We start from the raw sequence: 11,610 nt of genomic DNA, 5'->3' as shown, positions 1-11,610 counted from the left end.
TAGGGAGTCTGCGGTGTAGTTCCAGCGAGGCAAGGTCACCTAAGGCATCACACTGCACCTCCCGCTTCCTCTTCCTAGGCCTTGGCAGCTCAGCCCTAAGCTTAAGCCCAGTCAAGTCCGTTTTGGAGCATCATGTAGTTTACACAACTTGGCTAGATCTCACAAGTATTTTTTAAGTTCTCTTTTTTAGCACCAGTACAGAGTTAAAAATCCAGGTGAGATTTTTTGTTGTTATTGTTTGGTTTGTGGGGTTTTTTTGTTTTTTGGGAGGATGAATTGTTAGCATGTTTCCAACAACAAGACTCATGGTTTGTGGGGTGATAAGTAGGGGGGGGTTGCTAAATTCTTTTATTTTTTGTTTAAATTCTTACTTCAATTTTAATTCTTGAAGAACAGTTTTGACAACATATATCGCACTCATTATAAGAAGCAAAGGGTTATATCAAAAAATTATTAGTATAGAATCACAGGAAACCTGGTTTGGAACCAGAAAAAAATACAAAACAGATATAGATACATAGACACAGGACAATTTTTTTTATAATTATTTGGAAAATGTTATTTTCCCCTAATTCTCCTTTCTTTTTTTTCTTTATGCATGTATGATGTTTTAACTTTTACCAAAAATGAAAATAAAGACTAATATATTACAAAATGAGTAACAATGTTCGTGGTAAGTGTTTGCGCGTAGAATTTTTTTCTTTGTTTACTTCTTTTGGGTTTTTTTTTCATTCTACACAAGGTTCAGTTCAGTTTCAATGCTTTTTTGTTTTGTTGGTTTACTGTACAGCATATATCAGCAACAGTCCACAATAAATCCTGGAAGATCCAGTATCCCCTTCAGGTTTGATTAATATCCCCTCAATACTCATTTTTTTTTAATTTTTTTTTTTGTCTCCTTTATTAATATTATTTATTTCTTTTTTCCTCCTCTCAAAAAAAAAATAGGCCAAATGAAAAAAAAAATAAGAAAAAGGGAAACACCACAACCTCTACGGACGAGAGGTCCGTTCTTCTCCCCTACACGGCCACATCTCTGCTCCCACTTGGCCCTTTCTTTTGTTCAGTGTCCACCTCCCGGGCCCACCCGCACCCCGACTGCCCCTCGGTGCGAGCGCTCCCGTCTCCGCCGCTCCGCCGCCTCTCTGCCGGGGATGCGGGACGGGCTCTAGGAGCACTGGATGGACATGTAAGGCCAGTTGAAGCTGCTCCCAGACAGTAGCATATCCCTGATGAGGGTTTCGATGGGGGTTTTACCTACCAAGCGGACGAAGAAGAGCTGCTCGATGACGGAGGAGGAGACGGTGCGCAGGGAGGGCAGCCGCAGCAGCAGCTTCCCGAAGCGGCTGGGCTGGTTGGGGTACTGGCTCCGCACGTACTCCTCTAGCGCGCACTGTGACTTCTCCTGAAGGCTCTCGATATGCGCAGCATCCGACAGGCCACAGGCGTCTGCCCACCGCACCGCGCCCGCGGAGGCAGCCGCAGAACGGCGGCAGGCGGGGGGGAAGTGGAGGGAGGAGGTGGAGGAGGAGGAGGAAGCGGGGGGAAGACGGTTAGTGACTGGGAAGCACACAGGGAAACGCCGCTAGGATGGAGGGCACGGCAAAGGCGCATTCCCCCATCCCGTCTCACCCCACACTAGCCCACCCCCTCTCATCCCACCCCAACCCATCCCGTGCACCGCTGCTGAATAAATAACGTGACCTCTCTGTGCCTCTTCACTACCATGGGTATTTTGATCCATGACGCGGTGGGATGCTCACACCCCGCTCGTCTCAGCCACACACACACAGCCCCCCATGCTTCCTTTCCATATCCCCCTCTATGGACACTCTGTGCTGGTGAGCGTGATTCCCACTCCAGGGAGCCCACCACCAGGATGCTGAAAACCTGGACCAGCCCCTGTTAAATAACACTGAGTGGAGGAAAAATAGGGGTATTGGGGAAAATAATAATAATATTAATAATAATATGATTATAGGCAGAGGTGGGCACAAGCAAAGAGAGACAGAGGGATTTTGTTGACATGGCTGCATATCACAGGGAGGCAGCGGCTGGGACCTGCAGCGACTGGCAGGGAGCCGGCCAGGGGATGCTGGGGTGCAAGGGGGACTTCTCTGTCCCTGCCATGCTGCCAGCGATCACAAATTGGCCAAGTGTTTGTGGGTTGTGTGATAAATCTGGTGGCTGGGTTAGTCCTAGCTTGCACTCAGCAGGTATCTGCAGCTCTCAGACACAAAGCTTGGGAGAGCTGCGGTGGATAAGCCTTGCCTAAAAGTAGCCAGTGAGACTCTCTCCCTACAGGAACATACACCTTGCACCTTGCAGAACTATACGACCCAGGCAAAGGTGTACTAACCCAAGAGCAGAAACCCTTCACATCCATGCATTTGTATCTATACACATTATTCTGTGTGTACACAGATACAAGCAGGGAGGTATAGATACATCTGTGCGTTTGCACACACACAGAGACACATACAAGCATATACCCTATCTCTGTGAACACATAACCCAAACCAAGGGAAAATTGTTCACCGGCTGCTTGTTAAGGGACTTGCTCAGGAAACCACAGTCAAGGAAAAGTGGTGGGTGTGCCCAGATGGTGGAAACTATCCACATTGTTTACAAGATTAATATTAAATACTTTTTAAAAAAATGAAAAAGAAAAAAAACCCCGAACCATCAAGATCAGAGCAAGGCAGTCAGCTAGCAGTGCTGTTTAAAACAGATCAAAGCCAGCCTTGGCTAATATATAGATCCATGTATGAATTAGTGCATGTTAATGGCCCCCAAAAGGACATTACAAAAATGTGAATGTAGACTTATGACCCTGGAAAGACACAACAAATTAATAAATTATTCAAAGCTAAAAAAAAAAAATCTGTCACAAAGGCATTTTTGGAGTTTAAGTCTTTCCCTATCAAGAACTGACTTTACAAAGATTTCTGAATACCTTCATCTACAATACTATGGCCTCGAGCAAAAATACAAGTAAAACAAGCCATAATTCAGGAACTTCTGAGGAGGAGAACCTTTGACCTGAGCTGCGGACTTGGCATCCCTCAGATGCACAATTATCTGAGCCAGGCTGCTCCACTAATCCATACTGTACCTTTAAAGCAATGATATTTTGCAACATCTAAAGCACCAGGTTGCAACATATATATCTATCAAAAGCTGGGGCCTGTTCTTGTTTGCAATACATATCAAAAACACAGGGCTGTTCATATGTTGATTGCCACAAATCACATTCCATATTTACATATATCTTGCTATTTTACATGCATTATCTGCCCATTATGCATTAGGATCCTATTCAACTTCCAAACAATGCAATATGAAAGGGTCTTACCGGCACCCTGGCAGGGCTTTTTTCTTTATGCCCCATATGTCATACCCTTAAGGTTAGTAAAATATTTATCAGACATTTACGATAAGTGCACCTATAACTGCAGGTCACTGGACAATATGGATGGGGAACTTGCTCTCTAAAAGGGCAGCAGCCTGGTGTGTGCATGTTTGAAAAATATGCCTTGGGTTTTGCCTTAGACCTCCAAACACTCAGAATTTTCTTATGCCAATAATATCTATTGAGCTTTAATTATTTTAAATGGACTGGCATATGCCTTGGGTTTCATTCTATATCCTTAAAGGTGGCGGTGAGAAGGCTTAACTCTCCCCTCAGAACAAGATTAAAAATAATAATCATTAAGGGATCCACAGCTCGATTTGATTATGCAGCCCAGAGAGGTGCAATCCATGGGAGAAACAACACAATCCATGTTTACTGGAGGTGAATTATTATTGCATCCCAGAAAGTGGGCTAATGTGAAAATCCTGTGTGTGCCTCGGTTTTTTATGTGGCAGTGTGTCAATAAGGGAAAGCTCTATATTTCTTCTTGCAGTCTATGGAAAAGAAATTATGTAAATAAATAACCATTACTGTTCAACACATTCCAGCCTTCCCCTTCGTAGTGGTGGGTATGTATTTCATGTTACACGTTCAGAAGAGCTTAGTGTTCAGAAAATATAGATGTAATCAGCTGCCACCTAACTAGAAATCAAAGCTCTTATTGCGCTGCAAATAGATTTATTGAATTTATGTTATCTGTCTCTATCTCTTCCTGGAAACGTTTATTTATGATGAGGAAAAGGTAGATACAGGAATTAATAACACTAAAGTTTGGCAGTGGGGATGTGGAGGGATGGGGGTGAGGGATAGAGGGGTGGAGGAGGAGGAGGAGAGTGGAAGGAAGGGGAAAGTAGGTGAGAAAGGAGCAGGTTTTGGGTTATGACCTAGTTTTTGGATGGTGTCCAGAATTTTACAGATTAAATACATGCTCTCTGGAGCCCGAATGTAAAAATCACAACAGGAGAAACCCATGCCAGCTTTAAACACTTAGTCCTCAGCAAAGGAATTTGGACACTGTGCCTAAAAATGTCTTTTCCATCAGTCAAAGTTAGTTTAAAAGCTGGATGACTTTGAGAAAGGCTTCCCATGAATTCCCTTCTGGATAAGCAATCAAAACAAGTTTGGTGAGAAGTTGAAATGTGCGGATGGGGGTAAGCGGTAGATTACTCCTGACAGCTGTATTTCCATTTTCTGAAATGCCTCGTGTGATCCTGCTCCAAAATAATATTATTGTTCTCTTCCTGAGCCTCATTCACTCTCAGTTCCATTGTGGAAAGGGGATTCTTCCCTCACAAGAGTCATTACATTTCTTTAATATATGTAAATGAAAGGGTCCTCTAAAACCATTTACCCTGTTTCTAGCCAACATTGCTCGTTTGGGCAGGTTAAGGGGGGAGATTGGAGAGAGCAGAGAGAGAGAAAAGAAAGATAGGAGAAAGTAAAATATCCCCTCAAATATGTCCCCATCAGGGGCAGCCTCTTTCTAAGGGCCTTTGGCTGGTAGAAAGGCTGAAACACAAGCCAGTCATCTTCCCAGCTCTGCTTGGGAAGAATTTCTCAAGTTGGATCTGAAAAAAAAAAAAAAAAAAAAAAAAGGAAAGGTTCTCCTCGACTGTCCCTGTGTATTGATGAGCACCCTGAAATGAATGGGAAGGGAAGGTCTGTGAGTCTACAGGCAGGCTGTGGAGTTAAATCAGCCTGATAAATGCTGGCAGGTCTCTTTGTCACTCTTCAAAAACATGTTTCCATCGAGAAGACTTATTATGATAAAATACATTAAAATGTCGATCTGGCTATTCAGTAAATCTTCCATTTGTTCTAAGATTTGCAAGTTATCCTTTGCAAAGAAATATTCCCTCCAACACTGAGAGACTGCATTTGCACTGGAAGTAAAAGGGGGCAGTCACAGTACACGTCTCCGACCTCCCTGCATACAAATTAGATACTCCTGTCTAAATAAATTATCTGATGTTCAAATCGATATTAATACTACATTTGCTACATTACAATATTGTGCAAATTTAGGAGTCATTTTAATACAATGTAAATACTATCTTTCATGCATGAAAGGCAACAAATATTGATGGATTATAAACTGCTCAGTGTTAAACAAGACCTTTGAACAATTTGCCATCTCTGTTCAGGAATACTTTCAATTTTGCCCTGGCCTAGTTTTAAGTCACATTTATTGGAACTGTTTAGTTATTGCTAATTGAGAAAGCTGGTTTGGAAAAGAGGGGAGAAATGAGAACAAGAGAGGAGATGGGGAGAGTGAGTATATAAAAGAAAAAGGAAAACAAAAGAAAAAAGAAAACAAGCAGAAAAAGTGGCAATTAGCCATATCATGGTGATAATTAGAATAATAATAAAAAAATTACACTGTCCAGCCTCTTATTTCACCTTGTTTCCATTTCCTATATTTCCTCCGCATAGTTCTCCTTTGATGTTTATAAATTCTCCCTCGCAGGTTACAATAATAGTATACATATTATATTTTTATAGGTTACGACCAGAGCACTTCAAAGGCGACACTAATGCAACTTTCCCGCTAGTTAATTCGAACCATCTATCACAGGGAAAAATTGTTAACATGCATGTTTTCACCGCCTACACTTAATTTGATTTGGGTTATTTAGGTTTGGTTGTTTTTTTTTTTTTTTTTTTTTTTTTTGGAGGGGCTGTGCGTTAAAAAAGCCAGTATCTGTGGGTATGAGGGGGAGATCGATCCTCGGACTGGAGTGTACCCCTGTCAAGTGCTATGCTACCTCAGCCTGCCGCCTCTTTTCTTTAAAAATAATTCTATTTTCATTTTTTCCTTGTTTTTCCACAGGTGGTTTGTTCCTTTTTTCCTTTTTTTTTTTTTTTTTGGATGTCTCACATCCCCCACCCATCCCCTCACCTGAGGTGAAAAGGACGATGGCTTTCAGGCAGCTGTACTCAGCCGAATCGACGTGCAGCGCCTTCAGCTTCTCCACCTGTTCCTGGAAGATGCGGATGTGGTCCATGAAGGCGACAACGCGGTCGGCCGACATGGGGGAGGCGTGGAGGCCGGCGGCGGCCAGGAGCGGGGCCACATGGAGGGGCATGGAGCACTGGGCAGCGTTGAGGACGAAGAGCTCGCTCCAGGTGAGCCGCAGCAAGGCCACCTGGTCGGTGATCTGCAGGTCGGGGAAGAAGGGGATGTTGCGGGCCCACTCGACGGCGCTGAAGAGCAGACGGGCGGCCAGCTCGCAGATGTTCTCGATGCCCATGATGTTGTTGGGCTGCATGCACTGGCTGCCGTAGCGGGAGGTGGGGTAGGGCTCGGCCCGCAGCAGGAGGGAGATATATCCCGAGAGATAGCAGTGCCCATTCAGGGGGTCGCCGTTGGTCAGGGCGTACTGGCCGGGGTTGGGTTGGGTGGGTGGCATCCTTCCTCGCTGAACCGCTGACAAAAAGAAGGAGAGAAGGAGAGGAAATGTGCATCCAGGAGGCTCGCAGGCATTGCCCCGGCGGCGCAGTCAGCCAGCCGGAGACAATGCCGGCTTCTTCCCCTCCCCGCCACCGCCTCGCCCCCGGCACACGCACAGGCACGGACAGACAGAGGCATGCGGAGCCGGGCAGCTGCCGCCGACCTGCATTGCGCCCCCCGCCCGGCATCGGCCCCGGCCTCGGCCCCGGCCCCGGCCCCGGCCCCAGCCCCGACCCCTGCTCAGGCAGCCCCAGCCCAGCGGCAGTCAAGCGCCCCCCCCTTTCTTCCCTCCCCCCCCCCCCCGCCCACAATGCAGACAGGCTTCACAAAATAAACAGAGATTAAAAAGAAAGAAAAAAAAAAAGCCAAGGCAAACAAGACAAATCCTCACACAAACCCCCGCCCCCCCACCCCCCCTTTCGCAACAAAAGGCAGCCCCGCACGTAAAAGAAATAAAATCAAATCCTCCGGGTGGTAAGAAAGTGGAGTCAAAAATCACAGCCAAGTGTAAAAATTATAGCCAAGCTCTGTTGTGGATCCCAGCCGATTGCCCTGGTAGCACTGATATTTACAAGTGAACTGATGTGTCGCTTTGTAAAATAAAATATTAAATAAAATAATTCATAAAACCAAGGTGTCCGTATTCTTCAAAAATACTGCGTCGTTACCCTTCAAGCTGGAACAGGTTGCAGCCCTCCAGCTTCCCACCGCTAACTTTATTACATAGAAACAGCTTTCCATAGAGGACCCCCCTCCCCCCCCCCAGCAAAGTTCTCCCTGCTAAAAGGAAGAGAAAGGTTAAATATTATCACGGGAAATGGGGAAATAAAACAAAAGGTCCAAACTTACAATAGCCAAACATTCGTGGAAAAAAAAGGGGACGGTGTAATTAATATCTTTGGTGAGCTGTTGCCACTGCAAAAGCCTGCAGTCAGCGTTGCACAGTGAATGCACAAGCTTGCAACTGCAAAAACACTGGATTCATTAACCATCTCCACACAGAGCATGAGCATGCCTCGAGTCCCGAAAGCTGACCGAAGTTGTGGTGGGGGTTTTTTTGTTGTTTTTGTTTGTTTGTTTGTTTGTTTTGGGTTTTTTGTTTGTTTTTTTTTTTTTTTTGGTGTGTGCGTGTGTTTTACTTCATCAGTGCCAGCGGTTGCAGTCCCATGCCATGTAAACAAAGGTAATTTCAGGGGAAGCTACGGCTACTCAGGTTTGTTCCCTGCACACACAGACACGCGCACGCACACCCGCACACGCTCGCTGGCACACACCCGCACACGCAGATCACTCATCTTTCCGGCGTGCCACATTTTTCTCAACTTTCTCTTTTCTTCCCCAACGAGCCCTCTTCGCCTTCCGGGCCGGACCTCTCTGCTGCTGCCCTCCAGCCCTCCTCTCCCTCTTCAATCTGCTTGTAAACTTAGCAGTTATTTTTCGTTTAACTGCGAGCACAAGTCTCACTTTTGTTTTTCCTCCTTCCTTTTTTTTTTCTTCCCCTCACTCTCCTAGACGCCTAACAACAGCCTCTGAAGCTGCCAATGGAGCCATCATATTTATGAGCTCTTTCAGATCTGTTGCAGCTTCATTCCTTTTCTTGTGGCATATAATATATAATTTTAAAACCTATTAAGGCAGTAGTAATCCCCGCTCCGCAAAATTGACTATTTCGCTGATGTAACTCTAGGACATCTTTAACGACAGTCACAGGGTAAACTTTAACTATAAACTGAGAAAATACGTTTCGAGGGGAAAGGAGGGCAGGAAATCTCCCTACACGAGAATGAGTCTGAACTCAAGGAAAACCACAGCAACTCTTGGAAAGGAGGAGGAAAAAAAGAGATAGCAGAGCAGTTGGAAATGGTGGGGAGCCCGCTGCCAGATGCAGGCTGCGGATACTTCTAAAATGAGAAGAACCGGTAAATAGGTTATAAATCGAGGTTTGTATGTAGGTTTTAAGGAGAGGGTGGAGTTTGATGAAGAAATAAAATGAGCAGCAAGCTTAAAAAAAAAGGAAAGAAAGAAACGACAGAAGTACAGAAACACAGTTCAGTCACAAACTTTGCTTTGAACGCATGGAATGAAAACAAGGCCAGATCTCTCACAGAATCACACTCCGGGGCACCGGAAAGCACAGGAAAGAGGAGATACAGTAGCATATTTCCTCTTTTTTTTTTTCCTTCCATCTTCTTCACCCCTTTTCCTCTCTCTCTACTTACACGCCTTTCATCTTTCTTTCGGGAAAAATGAGCCTGAGAAATGGATCTACTGAGAAGTGTTGTGGGTTTAAAAAGAAATGATGGGGTGGAAAAGGGGTGGGGAGGGTTGGGGGGAAGGAAGCTGAATGGAATCACATCTCGCACCGAAGAAAGATGTATTTCCCCCCACCCTCCGGTTTCATGCCAACAATAGACAAAACCACATCCAAAACACACGCACACGCACACATGCATACACGCGCGCGCAGGGGGAAGCGGGGATAGCGGCTAAATGACAAATGTTATCAAGCGATCGTAATAATAATAATAATAATAATAATAATAATAATAATAATAATAATAAATTCTCTGCACAATGAGCGGGGAAAGGGCGAGTGCGGCAGTGCCGAGGAAGGGGGTGGGGAGTAGCGGGAGGGAGGGCAGGAGGCACAAACCGAAAAGCAAAAGAAAACACCACCAACCACCATCGACAATAACAACAGAACCTGGCGCAAAGCTGCCAGATGGAGTGCAGGCAGAGGGAGAGATTGACGTGTGCATGGAAATATAGAGAGAGATCTAGATCACCACGAAGAGCTGTAAATATATATACACACACACATACATATATATGTGTATATATATATATGTATACATGTATATATATATTCATATGTGTGTGCGTTTGCACTCCGCGCGTGTGAGCGCGTATATATATATATATTTATATATATATGTATGTGCATATAAGTGAGTGTGTGTGCACGTACGGACAGGCAGACACAGACAGACGGAGAGCCCTCGCACACGCACGCCTGCACAGCCGCGGGGAGAGGGGAGCGATAGCATAGTAGGGAAGAAATATTCACCTTCCCGCCTCATGCCCACTTTGAGGCACTTCTTGAGGCGGCAGTACTGGCACTGGTTGCGGTGGTGCTGGTCGATGGGACAGTTCCTGTTGGCGCGGCATGTGTAAGTTAAGTTCCTGCGGACGCTCCTCTTGAAGAAACTTTTGCAGCCCTCGCAGGTGAACTGGCCGTAGTGCTTGCCGCTGGACTTGTCCCCGCACACCACACACTCGATGTGCTGCTGGCTCTGCCCCGAGCCCTGCTGGCCCGCTCCCTTGTCCCCGGCCGTGCCCGGCGTGGATGGGGGTCCCGGCTGGCTGGGGGTCTGCGGGGTGTGTGGGGCTGCCGAGCCCCCCTGCTGCTGGGGCTGCTGCTCCCGGGCCGGCTGCGCCGCGGCGGGGTTGGGGCCACTCGGAGTGCCCCCGGCAACGTCTTCCTGCGGATCTCGCCAGCTGCTAACTACCATTGCCATATCTCGGGCCCAAAAAAGTGCTGGGGAGCGGCGCGTCTCGCTGCGGGCTGCCGGGGAGAGAGGCGGGGGGCGGGGGGGAGGCGGCCGGCCGGGCGCCGGGGGCGAGCGGAGAGCGAGGGGACCCTGCCTGCCGCCTGCCTCCGCCTCGGCTGCCGCCGCCGCCGCCGCTGCCCTGCTGCCGCCGCCGCTGCTGCCGGCTGGAGCCGCTCCTGCCGTTTTCTTTATTTTATTTATTTTTCGCCGCCGCGAGCCCCCCTCCTCTCGCTCGCGGTCTAGCTATTTTTTTTTTCTAGGGAGGGGGAGGGGGCGACGGAGGATTTTCTCCCTCTCTCTTTTCCCCCCCTTCCCTTTCCTTTTCCACCCTTCCCTTTCCTTCCCTTTCCTTCCCTGCCCTTTCCTGTGCTCCCCCCCCCCCTTAAAATACCCCCGCCCGGCCGCCCCCCCCCCCTCCCCCCCCCCCCCCCGGCTCTCCCCCCCCCTCTCCCCCCCCCCCCCCCCCCCGCCGCCACTTCAAGTTGCAAAATCAGAAACGGCAAACAAGGCTGTCGGGAGAGGCATTCAGGAGAGTAACACGCCGGACACGCACACGCAGGCAGACACGCGCGCACACGCCCGGCACACGGCTCCCCACTCGCGCACTCGCACACACGCACGGGCACGGGCACAGATACACGCGGTCCGGGCGCTACGAGCGCGGAGGATGTGCAGGCATAGAGGAAGCCGCGGCGCCGCTGAGGAGGAGGAGGAGGAGAAGGAGGAGGAGGTGGAGGAGGAGGAGGGGAAGGAAGAGAAGGAGGAGGTCGCCGCTCGCCGCTCGCCGCCGCCGGGGCCCGGCCGCCGCCGCTCCCGCGGAGGCTGCTCCCGCCGCCGCTGCCGCCGGTGCCGGTGCGGGCTTTCGGGGAGGAGGGAGGTGGAGAGAGGAGCCGTCCGCCGGCGATCAGAGCATGGAGGTGTCCGGGGGCCAGGTCCAGGGCAGGGCGCCGTCAGCCATTCAGGGCGGCGGAGCTGGGGAGCGCGGCAGAGGCTGGCGGGGTGCTGAGGCAGTTTGATCTCCTGTCGCGGCGGCGGCGGCGGAGGAGGAGAAGGAGGAGGTTGCCGGTCGCTGCTCTTTCTCTCCCGAGCTGCTCTCTCTCGCTCTCTGTCTCGCTCGCTCGCTCGCGCTCTCTCTCGGTTTTTTTTTTTTGTTTTTTTTTTTTTTTTTTTTTTTTTTAAAAAAAAGAAAAAAA

At 48.3% G+C, this 11,610-nt stretch overlaps 1 protein-coding gene across 6 annotated transcripts; it reads right to left on the bottom strand.

Moving 5' to 3' along the window:
• Positions 1 to 272: 272 nt before the first annotated feature.
• On the bottom strand, positions 273 to 10,757 carry NR2F1 (nuclear receptor subfamily 2 group F member 1). Of its 6 annotated transcripts, XM_027708409.1 has the most exons (4): positions 9,934 to 10,757; positions 6,315 to 6,842; positions 1,262 to 1,449; positions 273 to 1,177 (listed from the first exon to the last, which is right to left on the bottom strand). In XM_027708409.1, exons 1-4 carry the CDS (start codon positions 10,382 to 10,384, stop codon positions 1,169 to 1,171), a joined length of 1,176 nt encoding a protein of 391 aa, XP_027564210.1. In that variant the 5' UTR covers positions 10,385 to 10,757; the 3' UTR covers positions 273 to 1,168. The 6 variants fall into 6 exon arrangements, with proteins under 6 accessions (XP_027564210.1, XP_027564209.1, XP_027564211.1 ...); XM_027708408.1 differs by having other exon boundaries at positions 273 to 1,449; XM_027708410.1 differs by lacking the exon at positions 9,934 to 10,757 and adding an exon at positions 7,535 to 9,730 and having other exon boundaries at positions 273 to 1,449.
• Between the last annotated feature and the right edge of the window lie 853 nt (positions 10,758 to 11,610).

The sequence above is a fragment of the Neopelma chrysocephalum genome, unplaced genomic scaffold (genome assembly GCF_003984885.1).
Source record: "Neopelma chrysocephalum unplaced genomic scaffold, ASM398488v2 Primary Assembly neopelma1_96216, whole genome shotgun sequence".
Lineage (NCBI taxonomy): Eukaryota > Metazoa > Chordata > Aves > Passeriformes > Pipridae > Neopelma > Neopelma chrysocephalum.
The sequence above is the reverse complement of the archived record's forward strand: the minus strand, read 5'-3'. Positions and strand labels throughout refer to the sequence as shown.

What these genes read in the sequence shown, in the direction of transcription:
- NR2F1 (XM_027708408.1), bottom strand. Translation starts at nt 10,384, where the DNA reads ATGGCAATGGTAGTTAGCAGCTGGCGAGATCCGCAGGAAGACGTTGCC. An exon ending in AGTGGGCATGAGGCGGGAAG is followed by an intron (nt 6,843 to 9,933) that starts GTGAATATTTCT and finishes TCTTTTTGTCAG; the next exon opens with CGGTTCAGCGAGGAAGGATG. An exon ending in CATCGTCCTTTTCACCTCAG is followed by an intron (nt 1,450 to 6,314) that starts GTGAGGGGATGG and finishes TGCGGTGGGCAG; the next exon opens with ACGCCTGTGGCCTGTCGGAT.